Source organism: Macaca thibetana, chromosome 10 (genome assembly GCF_024542745.1).
Source record: "Macaca thibetana thibetana isolate TM-01 chromosome 10, ASM2454274v1, whole genome shotgun sequence".
NCBI classification, from domain to species: Eukaryota; Metazoa; Chordata; class Mammalia; order Primates; family Cercopithecidae; genus Macaca; species Macaca thibetana.
Window position 1 is genome coordinate 8134575 of NC_065587.1, and position 17973 is coordinate 8152547.

A 17973-nucleotide genomic window follows, 5' to 3' on the forward strand; every position below is an offset into this window, starting at 1 on the left:
CGTTGGGTCATGGTTGGCCAGTGCTAGGCTGAGCTGGGCTGGACACAGGGCGGGAGGGGTAGCGCCCTTACTGTAGGGACAGGTGGGGGTGCAATTCGTGTAGGGATGAAAAGCACCAGCTTGGAGGGCCTTTCCTAAGCCCTTGGGCCTGGCCCCTGATATTGATACCCCTAGTTGGGGCCTGCAGAGCTGGTGCCAAGAACCTAGCCAGTAGGAGTCTGACCCAGCCTTTGGCCCTCTGTCTCCATTACCCTGCACCTCTCGATTTTTTTTTTTTTTTTTTTTTTTTTTTTTGAGATGGAGTCTCGCTCTGTCGCCAGGCTGGAGTGCAGTGGTGCAATCTCAGCTCACTGCAATCTCTGCCTCCCAAGTTCAAGCGATTCTCCTGCCTCAGCCTCCTGAGTAGCTGAGACTACAGGCGCACAGCACTACACCAGCTAATTTTTGTATTTTTGGTAGAGACGGGGTTTCACCATGTTGGCCAGGATGGTCTTAATCTCTTGACCTTGTGATCCGCCCACCTAAGCCTCCCAAAGTGCTGGGATTACAGGCGTGAGCCACCACGCCCGGCCATGCCCTGCACCTTTCCTCACTCCTCACTTCCTGCCTAAGATGAGTCATGGGGGATCCTGGTGGTGGGAACCATGGAAGGGCTTAGAGCAGGGGAGTGGCCACAGTAACAGGCTAACTGGGAATAGCTCCCTGGTGACAGGGTGGGAAGTGGTGAGCCTGGAGGCAGGGGCAGGCAGCAGGAGTGTGCCAGGCCCAGCTGACAAGGCCCAGGACATAGGCTGCAACTGTGAGGCCTGTCTCGGGGGCCAGGAGCATGCTTTGGGCCTGAGGTCACCCGGGTATTGGGCTGCGGCCAACTTGGCCCCATACACAGTTTCTATTCCTGGGTCTTGGGCTCTGACACCAAATATGGCGTGGCCCGAGTCTGGCACCCCCAACTGTGGTCCGACGACATATCCTGCCCCTCCAAGTGGGCCCGGACCCCGCCTACACCATGGAGTCAGATCATGCCAGCACTCGGGGCCCCCAAGCAGGCAGGGGCCCCTGCTGCTGCTCCTGGACCTCCAACTGTTCACCTGTTCGTGTGGTTCACATGGGTTAAAAGTACTCAGGACCAAAATAGCCCCTCTCCCTGCAGAAGAAAGACAGGGGCAGGGGGCACCATGTCTTAGTTACACCACAGCCCTGTCCTTGCTACCCGCATCCCAGGGAGCTCACCCAGCCTCTGCCCCCCACTTTTCTCACTGGCCCACTTGGTCACACAGCAGTCTACACACTCATTGGTTCGCTGTTACTGGTCACTCACTCGTTAATTAATCCATTCATTTGCTGATCATTCATTAATTCACTCATTGGTTAACTCATGGAGTCACTATTTATTGACTACATACTAAGAGCTGGGCACTGTTCTACTATTCTAGAGCTGAACAAAACATAAAACATACCTATCCTCATGGTGTTATGTTCTAGACAACCAAAGCAAATAAGTAGGATGTACCGTGTATTAGAATAAGTGCAAGGATGAGGAAACTAACGAGGGGGCTCTGAGGTGATGGGGGCAGTTGGAAATTCAGGGGGCCCAGGGAGGACTTGATGAGAAGGGGACTTTTGAGTGGGCACCTAAGAGAAGATCCTTCCAAGCAGAAGGACAGCAGGTGCCAAGGCCCTGGCAGCCGTGCGAGGTCTGAGAAACAGGCAGCCAGGTGTGGCTGGGGCACAGGTGACGGGGAGAGAATCAGAACATGAGGTCACGGGTATGGGGTACACATGGCACCCAGCGGGTCAGGGCCTCCCATCACTCAGGGTCTAAGCTGAGAGTGACGTGGCCGAGGTACTTGTAAAGCATCCTGCTGGCTGTCGAGGGAGTGGGTCAGGGTGAGCCGTTTTCCCATGTGTCTGCTGCATGCTGGGAACCTAGCTGGGTGCCGGGGAGAGAAGATACAGGTGCACACTAGATTCTTGTTCCCATGGTGCTTGCAGAGGTCTGGAGCCACCGCTGTTTCCTCCATCTGACCTGCTCATCTGCTTAACCAAGTGTCACCTCCCTGAGGGAGTCACCGTCTTGTTTCCTTTTTTCTTTTTCTTTTTTTTTTTGAGACGGAGTTTTTTTTTTTTTTTTGAGGCAGAGTCTCACTCTCTTGCCCAGGCTGGAGTGCAGTGGCCAGATCTCAGCTCACTGCAAGCTCCGCCTCCCGGGTTCACGCCATTCTCTTGCCTCAGCCTCCCGAGTAGCTGGGACTACAGGCGCCCGCCACCTCGCCCGGCTGGTTTTTTTGTATTTTTTAGTAGAGACGGGGTTTCACCGTGTTAGCCAGGATGGTCTCGAACTCCTGACCTCGTGATCCGCCCGTCTCGGCCTCCCAAAGTGCTGGGATTACAGGCTTGAGCCACCGCGCCCGGCTTGAGACGGGGTTTTGCTCTTGTCGTCCAGGCTGGAGTGCAGTGGTGCGATTTCAGTGCACTGCAACCTCCGCCTGCTGGGTTCAAGCAGTTCTCCTACCTCAGCCTCCTGAGTAGCTGGGATTACAGGCATGCACCACCACGCCAGGCTAATTTTGTATTTTTAGTAGAGACAGGGCTTCTCCATGTGGGTCAGGCTGGTCTCGAATTCCCCATCTCAAGTGATCCACCCGCCTTGGCCTCCCAAAGTGCTGGGATTACAGGCGTGAGCCATCGTGCCTGGCCCCTTTTTTTTTTTTTTTTTTTTTTTTTTTTTGAGACGGATTCTCGCTCTGTCGCCCAGGCTGGAGTGCAGTGGTGCGATCTCTGCTCACTGCAAGCTCTGCTGTCTCCCGGGTTAACGCCATTCTCCTGCCTCAGCCTCCCTAGAAGCTGGGACTACAGGCGCCCACCAGCACGCCCGGCTAATTTTTTTTTGTATTTTCAGTAGAGACGGGGTTTCACCATGTTCACCAGGATGGTCTCGATCTCCTGACCTCATGATCTGCCCACCCCAGCCTCCCAAAGTGCTGGGATTACAGGTGTGAGCCACCGCGCCCAGCCTTTTTTTTTTTTTTTTTTTTTTTTGGAGACAGAGTCTGGCTCCGTCACCCAGGCTGGAGTACAGTGGCGCAACTCGGCTCACTGCAACCTCCGCCTCCCTGGTTTTCAAGTGATTCTCCTGCCTCATTCTCCTGAGTAGCTGGGATTACAGGTGCGCACCACCACACCTGGCTAATTTTTGTATTTTTAGAAGAGACAAGGTTGCACCACGTTGGCCAGGCTGGTCTTGAACTCCTGATCTCAAGTGATCCACCTGCCTCGGCCTCCCAAAGTGCTGGAATTACAGGCGTGAGCCACCACGCCTGGCTTCTTTGTCTGTTTCTAAATGGTGCCCCCACCAGACTGAGAACTCCTTCAGGGAAAGGCTGTGTCTGATTCTCCCCTTCTCCCAGGTACCAGTGCAGGGCCTGCCCCTGTTCCCTGAGTGTCCCCTGAGAGGTGGAGCGAGTGAATGTATCAGTGAACACATGAGCCCCAGGCCTGACCTGCCTGTGTGGCCAGGGGGACGAGGCCTCTGAGAGCCAGCGACCTGTCTCACTCTCTTCTTGCCATCTTTTGCAGATGGATTTGCAGCCGCTGCAAGTGTGTGGAAGGGCTGTGTTCGTGTTGGCAAAGAAGGTCGGCTGCTGAGCCAGGGCGTGTCTCCCGGAGGCCTGCCGACTGCCAGGATCCCCACCTCTTTGCAATGGGCTGCCCAGGCTGGTCAGTTACCAGCCAGTGACATCGTTGAGGTTCCCGGCTCTCTACCCTGGGAAGGGCCCAGCCTAAGTTACGAAGCCCCAGGCTCCCAGTACCACTCTCAGCCTGTGTGAGATTGCCACCCCACCTTCTGCCTATCCTTGGAAGGGGACCGACTCTCAGTTCCCCTTAGCAACCAGGTTGCACCCAGTCCCTTGACTTCGTGCCCAGGTTTCCTGGCACCTAAAGTAGAAACGATGCAACTGCCCCCTGGGCTTGCTGAGGGCCAGCGGGGGTGTGAGTTTGTCACGGAGCATAGAAGTCACTGAGTTAATGGTGATCCCGCTGGCTGTTAACATCGATACAGTTCAGGTCAGCATGCACCAAGTTCCTCCAACACACCAGGTACATTGGCTAACCACTTCTTCCAGTCAGGGTGGTGCAGTGATGAGAGCAGGGACCCTGGCCAGGTGGCCTGGGACCTAACCCCTGCACTGTCACTGCTGGCTGTGGGACTCTGCACAAGGTACTGTACTTCTATGCCTCAATTTCCTCATCTGTGGGGTGGGGGTGGTAATTGCCACACCATAGGGTGGTTATAAGGGGCCACACATGTTCCTATGTGTGAGATGCTGAGAAAGTCACCCGGTATGGACAGGATGGACAGCCAGTATTTACAGAATTATGAACGAATGAATGTTCCCTTTAGTGGGTTCCAGCGTCCTGTCCTGCCGGTGGGAAGACAGGCTCAGGGAGCTCCGTAACTTGCCCCAGGTCACACAGCCGGTTCAGGCAGAGTTGGGGTCTCATGCCTCCCAGGTGTTCACACAGTCTTTTCCCCAGGAGCATGGTCCAAGCCTGCTGCTCCCCCAACCACCTGCGAGGTACCTGGGCATGTTCCTGCACTGGCCAAGCGCACATCACCAAGAAAGAGAGGTCTAAGGGCAGTAGTACCAATCAGCATCGTGGCCTAAGGCACAACCTCCCAGTTTCTTTCCCACCTGTGTCTATGAAAAGCACAGCCCAGGGTCTGGGCTGGGCAGCCAGGGGGCCAAGAGACCCCCGTGTGTCTGGAGCAAAGGGCTCTGGGATGCGATGCGGTAGGCATCCCATGTGCCTGGAACGAGTGCCCTGTGAGTGCACCTGCCGGGCCAGCCTTTAGCAAGCCAGTGCCCGGGCCTGCCAGAGCCCCAGGCCTCATGCTGAACGTCCTCAGGACCCCTTAGTGGGCTGTCCTTGGATGAGCCCCAGGCCTGGTTCATGGAGCTGAGGCGGGCATGAGCTGGGCCTCAAATCCCAGGCTGCCAATCCTAACAGAGCCCTGTGTGTCACATGGTGAAGCCATCACTTCTGACAGTCCTTATGCGGACCAGACTCTGGCCTGGGCCTGTAATGGTTACACACCATGGGTGGCACTGACCTGGTCCTTGGGGGAGCTTACAGGTGTGTCACAGAGAGTGGAAGGGACCCTGCTCAGACCCCAGTCTATGGCCCACTGTGCTCCCATTTCGTAGGTGAGCAGCCAGCAGGCTGGGGTTCAAGCCTTGACCCCTGTGGGCCCGGGAGTCCATGGGCTTGGAAGCCAACCTTGGCTCTGGCTGATGCTCACAGGAAGCATTTCCCTGTGGGTCGGGAATGCCAACGGCCTCCCTGATGGGGGTGCTCATCTCTTGCAGACCAGCCGGTTCCTGCTGGAAGCTCCTGGTCTGATCTGGGGAGACCATGTCCAAGCCCCCCGACCTCCTGCTGCGGCTGCTGCGGGGTGCCCCAAGGCAGCGGGTCTGCACCCTGTTCATCATCGGCTTCAAGTTCACGTTTTTCGTCTCCATCATGATCTACTGGCATGTTGTGGGAGAGCCCAAGGAGCAAGGACAGCTGTATAACCTGCCAGCAGATATTCCCTGCCCCACCTTGGCACCCCCCGCCCTACCCTCCCACGGCCCTGCTCCGGGCAACATCTTCTTCCTGGAGACTTCAGACCGGACCAATCCCAACTTCCTGTTCATGTGCTCCGTGGAGTCGGCGGCCAGAACTCACCCCGAATCCCACGTGCTGGTCCTGATGAAAGGGCTTCCAGGTGGCAACGCCTCCCTGCCCCGGCACCTGGGCATCTCACTTCTGAGCTGCTTCCCGAATGTCCAGATGCTCCCGCTGGACCTGCAGGAACTGTTCCGGGACACACCCCTGGCCGACTGGTACGCGGCTGTGCAGGGGCGCTGGGAACCGTACCTGCTCCCCGTGCTCTCCGACGCCTCCAGGATCGCACTCATGTGGAAGTTCGGCGGCATCTACCTGGACACCGACTTCATTGTTCTCAAGAACCTGAGGAACCTGACCAACGTGCTGGGCACCCAGTCCCGCTACGTCCTCAACGGCGCCTTCCTGGCCTTCGAGCGCAGGCACGAGTTCATGGCGCTGTGCATGCGGGACTTCGTGGACCACTACAACGGCTGGATCTGGGGTCACCAGGGCCCGCAGCTGCTCACGCGGGTCTTCAAGAAGTGGTGCTCCATCCGCAGCCTGGCCGAGAGCCACGCCTGCCGCGGCGTCACCACCCTGCCCCCCAAGGCCTTCTACCCCATCCCCTGGCAGGACTGGAAGAAGTACTTTGAGGACATCAACCCCGAGGAGCTGCCACAGCTGTTCAATGCCACCTATGCTGTCCACGTGTGGAACAAGAAGAGCCAGGGCACGCGGTTCGAGGCCACGTCCAGGGCACTGCTGGCCCAGCTCCATGCCCGCTACTGCCCCACGACACACAAGGCCATGAAGATGTACTTGTGAGAGGCCTGAGAGGCCACCTTCCCGACCCGCTCCTGATGGAGGGGGCACTTGGCCACCCTTCCTAGGGAGGCAAGATTGGGGCCCAGGAGAGGGAGGCCTGAGCTGCCACTGGGCTTAGGCTGGCTGTTGAGGAGCTGAGGGAGCAGGTCCAGTGGGAGGCTATGGACACCCCCAGGACAGTGTCCTGTCTTGAGGCAGGGCTGACCCGTGGTGCCAGAGCCTGCGGAGTGAGCTCAGTGAGCGCCCCAGGCCTTCTAGACAACAGGCAGGAAAGATGAACCTCAGGGCACCCCTCGGGTGGCACAGGAAGCCAGACAGTTGGGGCAGAGGTGCCCACAAGGGCAGAGGCCGGTGCTAAGGGGATGGGGAAGGAAGGACGAGGTTCCCAGAGAGGAGAGGAGGCTGTTGGTAGGAAAGCGGCAGCGATGGGGGAGACCCAGCCCTAAGGACCAGGTGTGGAGTAGCTTTTCTCTTTTCTGGTTTTGGTTCCTCTTTCAGAGGGGCCAGCAGGGACTGAGTGGGCAGAGGCCTGGCAGTGCCAGCCTGGGGAGCCCCTTAGGGGCAGCCCCTCCTGCCCACCCCATCCTTCCTCCTCTCCAGAGATGCCAGGGGGGCGCGTATGCTCTGCCCCTTCCCTCTGATGGGGGCTGGGTGGGGAGGCTCTTTAGGCTCAGGAGAAGCATTTTAAAGAAACCCCCTCCCCATTATAAACAGGAGAATAATCAACAGAATAAAAGTGACCCACTGTCACCTCGGGCCTTGTGATTGGTGAAGTGCGTTCAGGCTCACAGCCTCCTCCGCTCCATTCTTCTGATGGGGAAGCCACTGGGTGGACAGGTGGTGGCTTCGCTGAGGTCTCACAACCTGCCTGGCACGGAGAGCCTGGGACCTGGCTCCTAGCCCCGGCGTCCCTGGTGATGGAGCGGGGAACGAGGGGAGCTTGTTTTTCCCTCTTCCTTTTTCAAGGCTCACAAACACCCGAGGTTGGGTCTGAGGAGCCCACCACCCATCCAGGGAGGGGTCCATTGAGGGAGCTGTGAGGGCCTGTGGGGTTCCTCTGGCCTCCACCTGGATGCCCAGCTGAAATCCCGGGAGGGTCCTGAAGTACTGTGTGGGCGGCTCCAGGACTGGGCCATAGGAATATCTGATCCCCACAGGGCAAGACCCCAGCTGGTTCACATTGTGGAAGCTGCCTATGCGTTCCCACCAGGCTGGAGGAGAGCTCCCCACCAGGACTGGGGGTGCTGCCAGGAGCACTGGGGCCCAGCGGGCTGCTGTTTGGCAGCTGAAGGGGGAGGCATTCATTGGCCTCCGTTTACTGCCCACAGACCGTCTTGGGCAGCGTGGGAAGGAGGTGAGCTTCCTGGCTCTTTAGGGGTATTCAAGAGCAGATTATGTGTTATTTTCTTTCTTTTTTTTTTTTCTTGAACTCCTGACCTCGGGTGAGCCACTGCACCTGGCCCAAGTTTTGTTTTTGATAAATACAAAGGGTTGTTAAGTCAGTGATTTCTCCAGCCACAGCAGCATTTCAAATGAGCAGGTTTTACTTAAATAATACAAATTATATACTAACTATATATGTATGTGAACAAACGAGATGACCTTTTAGAGTCCAGCATTGTTTAGTCATTTGACCATTATACAGTGAGTGCCTACTCGGTGCCAGCATGAGGTCAGGGGTTCAAGTTCAGCCTGGCCAATATGGTGAAACCCTGTCTCTACTAAAAATACAAAAATTAGCCAGGCATGGTGGTGGGCGCCTGTAATCCCAGCTACTTGGGAGGCTGAGGCAGGATAAACGTTTGAACCTGGGAAGCAAAAGTTGTAGTGAGCTGAGATCGCACCGCTGTGCTTCAGCCTGGGTGACAAGAGCAAGACTCCATCTCAAAAAAAAAAAGGCCTGGCGTGGTGGCTCATGCTTGTAACCCCAGCACTTTGGGAGACCAAGGCGGGCAGATCATAAGGTCAGGAGTTCAAGACCAGTCTGACCAATATGGTGAAACCCCATCTCTACTAAAAATACACAAACTAGCCAGGCGTGATGGGGGGCACCTATAGTCCCAGCTACTCAGGAGGCAGAGGCAGAATTGCTTGAATCCGGGAGGCGGAGGTTGCCGTGAGCTGAAATCACACCACTGCACTCTAGCCTGGGTGACAGACCGAGATTTCATCTCAAAAAAAAGGGGCCGGGCGCGGTGGCTCAAGCCTGTAATCCCAGCACTTTGGGAGGCCGAGATGGGTGGATCACGAGGTCAGGAGATCGAGACCATCCTGGCGAACACAGTGAAACCCCGTCTCTACTAAAAAATACAAAACACTAGCCGGGTGAGGTGGTGGGCTCCTGTAGTCCCAGCTACTTGGGAGGCTGAGGCAGGAGAATGGCGTGAACCTGGGAGGCGGAGCTTGCAGTGAGCCGAGATCGCACCACTGCACTCAGCCTGGGCAACAGAGAGAGACTCCGTCTCAAAAAAAAAAGGAAATTATGTGCATAAATGTCTGCTTAGGGCAGAGAGGTGGGTAGGAAGTGCCAGTTCCTGGGGAGGATGCTGTTGACTCCTATTCCATGGCCATTCTCCTCCCCCTTCTTTCTGGCTAAGGAAACCCCAATTTTCTTCGACCCTCAGGTAACTCAGGCCTGTAGAGGAAGTGGGCCCTCTCTAGGCCTGGGAGTGAATCTCCTTTGGTCTAAGCCAGTCCTAGTCATTCCAGTCCCTTCCTAGTAATTGGAGTGGAAATGGGCATGTAATGCTATTCTGGCCAATGAGAGGGCAAGTCAGCTGGAAAAGGGGGCTGTGAGAAAATTTCCATAGGCAAGAAAGCAGCATTTCTTTTCTGCGTTTGGCATAAGGGTGTAATGCTCCAAGCAATGGCAGCCATTTTGGGGCCATGAGGGGACAAGTCTGAGATCAAAAGTCACCACACTGCATCCTTGAAGATGTGAAGACCTCAAGGAGCTGCTGAGTTAACCAGCCTTGGAGGCGCCCTATCCTAACTCCTTGTCTCGTGTGTTAGATGCTATCTACTGTCCTCGAGAGTCTTTTCTTCCTGTGGTCCTTAGTAATAGAACACACTGAGTTCTAGGCAGACATATCACCTCTTGGCAGCTGGCTGTGGCCATGTGACTAAGTCCAGGCCAATGGGATGTGAGCAGGAGTGATGCCTGCAACTCATGTATGATCTTAAAGGCATCTGCTTTGGGCACTCTTCCCTGCTTCCCACTGGCTGGCGCGTGGCAGCAACTGGAGCAAAGGTTTTGCAGGGCACATTTTGGGGGTGGCAGAGTGGCCCCAGTAGCCTTGGAGCCCTCACCTTGGGATTGTAATGCGAGACAGAAACAATCTCTTTTTTTTTTTTTTTGAGGTGGAGTTTGACTCTTGTCGCCCAGGCTGGAGTGCAATGGCGTGATCTCGGCTCACCGAAACCTCTGCCTCCCGGGTTCAAGCGATTCTTCTGCCCCAGCCTCCCGAGTAGCTGGGATTACAGGTGTGTGTCACTACACCCAGCTAATTTTGTATTTTTAGTAGAGACAGGGTTTCTCCATGTTGGTCAGTCAGGCTGATCTCAAACTCCCGACCTCAGGTGATCTGCCCGCCTTGGCCTCCCATAGTTCTGGGATTATAGGCATGAGCCACTGCGCCTGATCTAATTTTTATATTTTTGTAGAGATGGGATTTCACCATGTTGGCCAGGCTGGTCTTGAACTCCTGACCTCAGGTGATCTGCCTACCTTGGCCTCCCAAAGTGCTGGCATTATAGGCATGAGCCACTGCACCTGGCCTGGTCTCGCTTCTCTCCTTGGAAGTTGGTGGGGCCGGGGCCGGGTTCTGATTTTTGGCGGTGACTACAGCTGGGAGGAGTGTCTCCCTCCAAGACCACGTCTCACCTCCCCCTGGTTTCCTGCTGCTGCTGCTGCTGCACCCGCCCTGGAAGGGGATGCTTCTCCCCCCGACCCCACACCCCCCACCGCAGCACAGATCACACCTGAGTCCAGGGCCTGTGGTCAGGGCCTGAAGCCTGGTCCCACCCTGACCCCCAAACTCACAGCGGAATTCCGAGCACGCCTTGCACTGGGCTGATCCAAGTCAGAACAAGCAGAGAATTAGGAACAAGTGAACCATGAAACCAGACTTCCAGGAACACAGGGCTCACTCATCCCCGATCTCTGTTAGGTGCTCAGATGGAGGACATTACAATTTAATATTTAAACAAGAAGTTGAATATTGATACGCCAGCCAGGCGGAATTATTTTCCTTCCCTAGAGCTGCTGGGGAAATGACTCCCTGCTTGCCTGTGCCTGGCCCGCTGGGAAGATTCGTAAATAACCGACAGGATGCCAGCCCCAGGCCATGCAGTGCCCCCCGCCCCCAGTAAAGGATGGGTCCACATCTTTCTCAGTCCTGGCCAAAAACGTCTGTGAACACACCCACTAGAAACAAACCAGGAACAAACCGCTGCTCTGAGGATCTGATTACATTTCCCCAGAGCAGGTTTCCGCCAGAGCGAGCGCCCCTCCCTCCTTTCCCAGAACTCAGTTGCCCAACAACTGTTCTGGCTCCTGCTCCTGAGGCGGGGGCAGCCTGAGGAACCAGGGCCTCAGGCGACAGCCAGCTCTGTTAGGCAGGGGCAGAGCGAAGTGCAAGGTCTCTCTGGAATCCCCCAAGGCAGAGGGCAGGGGCCAGACTCCTCTGGTAGCTGTGGGGGCTCGGAAGGGGACATTAGACTCTGGTCTGTGGCTGTTGGCACAGGGAGGTGAAGAATGGCAGCTGCCACTCGAGGCAGGCACTGGACCCCTTCCTGGCTCCCCAGCCAGCCTCCTTCCTACCGTGCGCACAGAACAGTGAAGGTCTGGGTTCAAATCCCAGCACCACCACCTACTTGCTGAGCCTCTGTTTCTCCGCGTGGAAAGTGGAGGTGTGATAATAACACCACTCTGTGTCGTAGAGAACGTGGTCTGTGCCAGGGGCTGGGCTGGGCTGGCTCATTTGATCATTACAACCATGCTGGGAGGGGGCACCACCCATCTCTTTGCAAAAGAGGAGACATACAACTCTGGCCAGGGGTTGGAGGCCAGGAGGGAGGGTCAGAGGATCTTCGGGACTTAGGCCTGTTGCTCCCAGCCCAGAGGTGCAAGAGCACAGCACCATGATGGGCAGAGGCTGGGGTCCTCACCTGGCTGGGTGGTGTGGTGGTAGTGGGCACCTTCTGGCCTTTCTCCTGTTACCTCTGCCCTACCTGTGCCCGTCCTCACTGCCTCTGTGTTCTCTAGGATGCTACTCTTATTTCTGGCCAGCTGGATCCTGGCTCATTTACAGCAGTTGCATTAACAGGCTGGGCTGAAGCCAGGCGCGGTGGCTCACGCCTGTAATCCCAGCACTTTGGGAGGCCAAGGCGGGCAGATCACTTAAGGTCAGGAATTCAAGACCAACCTGGCAAACATGGTGAAACTCCATCTCTACTAAAAATACAAAAATCAGCTGGGCATGGTGGCGCGTGTCTGTAATTCCAGCTACTTGGGAGGCTGAGGCACAAGAATTGCTTGAACCCAGGAAGTGGAGGTAGCAGCAAGCCGAGATGGTGCCACTGCACCACCACCCAGGCTGGGGTGTGGTGGTGCAATCATGGCTCTCTGCAGCCTCAAATTCCTGGGCTCAAGAGATCCTCCCACCTCAGCCTCTCAAGTAGCTGGGACTACAGTCATGGACCACCACACCCGCCCAGCTAATTTTTAACTTTATTTGTAGAGTCGGGATTTCGCCATGTTGCCTGGGCTGGTCTCAAATTCCTGGCCTCAAGGGATCCACCTGCCTTGGCCTCCCAAAGTGCTAAGATTACAGGCATGCGCTACTACACCTGGGCTGGTTATTGTTTCTTGATCTGGTGCTGGTTAAGTGGTGTGTAATTTGCTGAAAATTCACCGATTTTAGACTTAGGGTTTGTGGACTTCAAGAACATTTACATGAACAACAAGACAGAGGCCGTGAGGGTGAAGGAGGGGGCGGTTGGAGAGGTACTTGGGCCAGGGAACAGGGCTGAATGTTGGGGATCTAGGGTGCAGCCTGGCTTCTGGCCAAGTGGCTGGAGAGATGGGAGGATGAGCAGATGAGACACTCAGCTGAGTCTGAATGCGAGGGGTCCCCCCGAGATGTGGCTCCCGGGGACCCAGATTGAGGAGCTGACCTTAAGGCAATGGGAGGTGCTGCCATAGGAAGGAGGGCTTGTTCTGGGCGAGGGAGCTGAATACGGGGCATGAGCACCCATTCTAGGGGCTGCCTCCCCCCCAGAGAGTGGGTCCTGGAGGAGGGCTAGGGGAGATGGGGAGAGGACCAGAGCCAGCAGTGTCCAAGGAGTGAGCAGGGTAGCAGGGAGAAGTTCTGGAGCTGCTGCTGACATGGGGCCTCAGGAAAGAGAACCAAAAGCTGGGGCCCTCAGAGCCCCCTATGTCAGCAGCGCCAGGCACCCTGGCCTGGGACAAAGGAAGCAAGTGGCCACACCCACCTGTTTATAGAAGGGTCTGGCAGGGATCAGGGAGGCCTTACAGGGGCCCTGGGGGAGCGGATGACGAAGGCTCCGCCAGGTCTCTGCCAGCCCCGTCCATATCCTCAGAGCAGAGACCAGGCCAGAGTTCAAGGAGATCTGGGACAGATGCGGGCCAACTGCACCGTGCAGGCACAGCTGGGCCTAGGAGCAGGGGCTTGGGTCTATCTGTGCTCTGTGGGCTGAGGGAGCTTTTTCTTCTCTGGCCTTGCTGTCCTTTCCTGTGGTATAGGAGACCCCATTTGTCTCTGCCATGAGACCACGTACTCCTCCTGGAGCCCAGGGTGGGGTTCCCTCTTGGCCCCAACCCAGTCCAGGGTTGGATAGGACACGCCTGCTTACTGAGGGGTGAATAAATGAGAAACTCACGTCCCCAGAGGCTGAGGGACCTGCACAAACCCCAGGCCTTCTCCTGGCCACTCAGACCCCTCTGATGTTGCCCTAAAGACCTCAGGGACTCCAGGTGCAGTGGCTCACACCTGTAGCCCCAGCACTTTGGGAGGCCAAGGCGGGTGGATTACTTGAGGCCAGGAGTTCAAGACCAGCCTGGCCAACATGGTGAAACTCTATCTCTCCTAGAAATACAAAAATTAGCCGGGCATGGTGGCAGGTGCCTGTAATCCCAGCTACTCAGGAGGCCGAGGCAGGAGAATTGCTTGAACCCAGGAGGCAGAAGTTGCAGTAACTGAGATCACATCACTGCACACACCAGCCTGGGCAACAGTGCGAGACTCCATCTCAAAAAAAAAAAAAAAGTCTCAGTGCCCCCAACAGCAGGGGTTGCCCAGCCTGGCCAACATGGTCAAACCCTGTCTCTACCAAAAATACAAAAAGTAGCAGGGTGTGGTGGCGAGGCCTGTAATCCCAGCTACTCGGGAGGCTGAGGCAGAGACTTGCTTGAACCCAGGAGTGGAGGTTGCAGTGAGCTGAGACCACACCACTGCACTCCAGCCTGGGTGACAGAGCAAGATTCCGCCTCAAAAAAAAAAAAAAAAAAAAAATTAGCTGGGCATGTTGGCAGGTGGCTGTAATCCCAGCTACTTGGGAGGCTGAGGCAGGAGAATCGCCTAAACCCAGGAGGCGGAGGTTGCAGTGATCCAATATCGTGACATTGCACTCCAGCCTGGGCAACAAGAGTGAAACTCCATCTCAGGAAAAAAAAGAAAGAAAAGAAAAACTCAAGAGAGAGTTAATTGGCCTGGCGTGGTGGCTCACGCCTGTAATCCTCGCACTTTGGGAGGCCGAGGTGGGCGGATCACGAGGTCAGGAGATCGAGACTATCCTGGTTAACACGGTGAAACCCCGTCTCTACTAAAAAAAAAATTCAAAAAATTAGCCGGGCATGGTGGCAGGCGCCTTTAGTCCCAGCTACTCAGGAGGCTGAGGCAGGAGAATGGCATGAACCTGGGAGGCGGAGCTTGCAGTAAGCCGAGATCGCGCCGCTGCACTCCAGTCTGGGAGACACAGTGAGACTCCATCTCAAAAAAAAAAAAAAAGTTAATTGAGGATGTGCTAACCACACTTGAGATCCCTTGGAGGGCTACCCTGCAGTGTCATGGACAGAATGTTTTTCTAGCAGCTGATAGAACAGGCCACAAACTCCCTGAGCAAGTTATATCTGAGCAAGTTACATCTTCTTGGAGCCTCAGTTTCTTCATCTGCAAAGCTGGGCAGGGAACCAGGGAGCCTTTACCCAGTTTCTGGCCCTAAAATTCATGTTTGGATAGAGATCTTCAGGGGTCTCGGGGTAAGAGCTGGAATGTGGCCATAGGCCCTTTGTGAGGCATGGGTGGGATCTGGGATCGGGGGTTTGGATGCCTGTGTCAGGGCTTGGGAGGAATGATCCAGATGCAGCCCACAGAGCCACGAGAGGGCATCTATGCCAGGAGGCCACATCCCAAAGTCCAGAGGCAGTGGAGGCCCATGTGATGTCCCTGGGCGGCAGCATGGTCCAGGGGAAAGTGCCTACCATGTGCTACCTCACCCAGCCCTCTGACGTGGGTATCATGATTGTCATTTTGCCAAAGAGGAAATGGGTGCCCAGAGAGGGCAAGTGTATTTGCAGAGTCACACAGCTGTGTCTAGGGCATCTTCAGCTTCTGCCATCTGTAACAGCGGCAGCAGCTCAATCTTTTTTTTTTTTTTTTTTTTTTTTGAGACGGAGTCTTGCTCTGTCACCCAAGCTGGAGTGCAGTGGCTGGATCTCAGCTCACTGCAAGCTCCACCTCCCTGGTTCACGCCATTCTCCTGCCTCAGCCTCCCGAGTAGCTGGGACTACAGGCGTCCACCACCTCGCCCGGCTAGGTTTTTGTATTTTTTTTTTTTTTAGTAGAGACGGGGTTTCACCATGTTAGCCAGGATGGTCTCGATCTCCTGACCTTGTGATCCGCCCGTCTCAGCCTCCCAAAGTGCTGGGATTACAGGCTTGAGCCACCGCGCCCGGCCCAGCAGCTCAATCTTGAGCCAGAACAACTCCCACCTCCAGCCTGGCCCCATGGTCCTCTTCTGTCGCCTGTCTATCCTGGACCCTCTGCATAGAGCACCTCTGTCTCCCGGCAGGCTGTGAGCATCTCAAGGACAGGACCGGGTTGTAGGATAACCCCTTTCACCGGCTACAGGATTTTACCTTTCACAGAGCACTCTCCCTCCCTCTTCTGCACAGAACCCTGAAGGGCAGATATGAGCCCCGTGTGACCCAGGAGAACCCTGAGGCCCTGAGAAGTTGGAGGCCTTGCCCGAAGTTCACAGCTCCTAGGAGGCAGGGCCACAGTCCAGGTCTGTCTGACCCAAGCCTGGGCTTATGTTGTGCTCCACCCTCCCTCAGATAAACCCAAGAAGGGCCAACGTGCTAATGGGGAAATGCGGGGCCACAAAACCACCCCTCTTTCCACATAGTCACATGCAAGCCGCAGTCAGGTCCATTCCGTCAGGGAAAGTCCAGACTGTTAGAAGCCAAGAGACTGACTGTAATGTGGGCATCCAGGCAGAGTGAAGCCCTGGGGAGTAAGTTCCCCTAGCTCACCCTCCTGCTGGCAACCATGCCCAGGGCCTGGCCCAGCCTCCCTGGCTGCTCTGAGAGGCCTGGCCCTGGCTCTGCAGATGCTGGAGCCAGCGGAGGCATCTGGATCCCATGAGCTGGTTTGAGCAGAATGGCCTCAACAGCCCCCAGAGAGCCCCCCTCGCCCCTGGCTGCGCTGATGTAACTCCCATCTGTCCCCAGCCCAAGCAGCTCCCAAGGATGGAAAGTGTGAATCCTCAGGGAGGGTTGTCTAGAGGCCCTGGGCTGGACGGGGATCCCATGCTGACCGGTAGACACGGCCCCAAATCCCCCTGCACTGCACTTGCTGCTCTGTGTTGCCTGTAAGCGCCTCCCCCATCAGACGGTGAGCTCCTCCAGGATAAGAACTGTGTCTGATTTATCTGTGAGCTGCCAGCACCGCCCTGCCTGGGACCTGGCACAAAGGAAATGTCAGGCGACTGCTAAGTGAATGAGTGAAGGGATGAATGGATGAAGCATCATCTCCACAGATCGGCCAGGGTCCAGTTAGGAAAACAGGAACCTTGTGAGTTATTTTACCATAAAGTATTTAATGTGCAGGGAGTTAGCTAAAGAGGCATTGACCAAGCCATAAAGAGAACCCTGAAGGCATGAGAGAACGCCACCTCCAAGAAGCAGCTGCCACACCAGAGGGGGCGAGATGAAGAGATGGGAGCTACTAGAGCCTAGAAGCTTGGAGGGGGTGCCCGGGGCTGGAATTCACACTTCTAGGCAGGGCACAGTGGCTCACACCTGTAATTCCAGCATTTTGGGAGGCCAAAGCAGGTGGATCACTTGGGGCCAGGAGTTCAAGACCAGCCTGGCCAACATGGTGAAACCCCGTCTTTACTAAAATAAATACAAAAAATTAGCTGAGCATGGTGGCGGGTGGCTGTAGTCCCAGCTACTCGGGAGACTGAGGCAGGAGAATCGCTTGAACCTGGGAGACAGAGGTTGCAGTGAGCCGAGATAGCACCACTGCATTCCAGTCTGGGTGACAGAGTGAGACTCTGGCTCAAAAAAGAAGTCACACCTCGGAGGAGGAGAGGCTGCCCAGCCTCAGGATCTTGGAGAAGGGACCCCACCCTGAGGCAGCACTCAGGCCTCAAAGGAGGGAGTGCCAGAGTCTCTGAGCAGCTGGTTCTCAGAGCATGGAGAAAACTCTGAAACTGGAACTGTGTGCCGCTGCTGACTGAAGGGCCATCAGCTGGGTGATTTTGGCAGGACACTGAGCAAATGAGGAATAAGTCCTTCCTCTCTCCCCCAGCCTTCCAGTCTCTCTCTAGTCCCTCCTGTTGGTAGAGCACAACAGGCTGCCAGATGGCAAAGGGGACACGCAGTGTGCAGAGGCTCCCACCCGAGCAGGGGGCCAGGAGCCCAGCCCCATGGCATGGGCGGCCCCACTAACGCAGGTGCACCTCCATCAACAGTAACAAGCTTGTCATGCTTCTGCTTCGAGGGACAGACCTTCTCTTCCTAGAAAGATACTTTCACCCTCTTCCCCCAACAGAGACACAAAGTCCCAAGGGTCACTGTATCCATCTCTGGGAAAGGTTAATTACTCTCCAAGTCAACCTCACCTGTGTGTTCTGCAATCTAAAGAATACATTTTAGGCTGGGTACTGTGTGGCTTGCACCTGTAATCCCAGCACTTTGGGAAGCCGAGGCAGGAAGATCCCTTGAGCCCAGGAGTTTGCGACCAGCCTGGGCAACATGGCAAAAGCCCATCTCGACAAAAAATACAAAAATTAGCCGGGCATGGCAGCGTATGCCTGTAATTCCAGCTATTCAGGTGGCGGAGGCATGAGAATTGCTTGAACCCAGAAGGCAGAGGTTGCAGTGAGCCAAGATCACATAACTGTATTCCAGCCTGGTTGACAGTTCCAGCCTGGGTGACAGAGTGAGACTCTGTCTCAAAAATAAAG

The 17973-nt window shown here is 55.8% G+C and overlaps 6 protein-coding genes across 32 annotated transcripts in view; 4 read left to right on the plus strand and 2 right to left on the minus strand.

Moving 5' to 3' along the window:
- Window positions 1–1245, minus strand: part of MPPED1 (metallophosphoesterase domain containing 1) — an 822621-nt gene extending 821376 nt beyond the window's left edge. Inside the window, exon 1 of the mRNA XM_050806125.1 lies at window positions 1240–1245. The gene's annotated coding sequence lies outside the window, so the exon portion shown is untranslated. The remainder of the gene's footprint in view (window positions 1–1239) is intronic.
- A4GALT (alpha 1,4-galactosyltransferase (P blood group)) overlaps window positions 1–7227 on the plus strand; it is a 29148-nt gene extending 21921 nt beyond the window's left edge. The window contains exons 2-3 of one of the 3 annotated variants that reach the window (XM_050805998.1): window positions 3577–4219; window positions 5370–7227. In XM_050805998.1, the coding sequence (XP_050661955.1) occupies window positions 5416–6477 (1062 nt within the window). In that variant the 5' untranslated portion in view covers window positions 3577–4219; window positions 5370–5415 and the 3' untranslated portion in view covers window positions 6478–7227. The remainder of the gene's footprint in view (window positions 1–3576; window positions 4220–5369) is intronic. The other 2 variants (XM_050806000.1, XM_050805999.1) reach the window with 2 other exon arrangements.
- TSPO (translocator protein) overlaps window positions 1–17973 on the minus strand; it is a 677237-nt gene that overhangs the window by 471049 nt on the left and 188215 nt on the right. The gene's annotated exons all lie outside the window — the stretch shown is intronic.
- LOC126963616 (NADH-cytochrome b5 reductase 3) overlaps window positions 1–17973 on the plus strand; it is a 414164-nt gene that overhangs the window by 328118 nt on the left and 68073 nt on the right. Inside the window, exon 1 of one of the 24 annotated variants that reach the window (XM_050805947.1) lies at window positions 1547–1570. The exons of 20 other annotated variants lie outside the window; for them this stretch is intronic. In XM_050805947.1, coding sequence (XP_050661904.1) covers window positions 1565–1570 — 6 coding nt within the window. In that variant the 5' untranslated portion in view covers window positions 1547–1564. Of the gene's footprint in view, window positions 1–1546; window positions 1572–7076; window positions 7092–7696; window positions 7720–17973 lie in introns of those variants that run through there. 3 more of the 24 variants (XM_050805956.1, XM_050805972.1, XM_050805946.1) reach the window with 3 other exon arrangements.
- The window catches only part of LOC126963638 (ribosomal RNA-processing protein 7 homolog A), a 198025-nt gene that overhangs the window by 6097 nt on the left and 173955 nt on the right, over window positions 1–17973 (plus strand). The gene's annotated exons all lie outside the window — the stretch shown is intronic.
- Window positions 1–17973, plus strand: part of LOC126964031 (ribosomal RNA-processing protein 7 homolog A-like) — a 141675-nt gene that overhangs the window by 2982 nt on the left and 120720 nt on the right. The window lies entirely within an intron of this gene.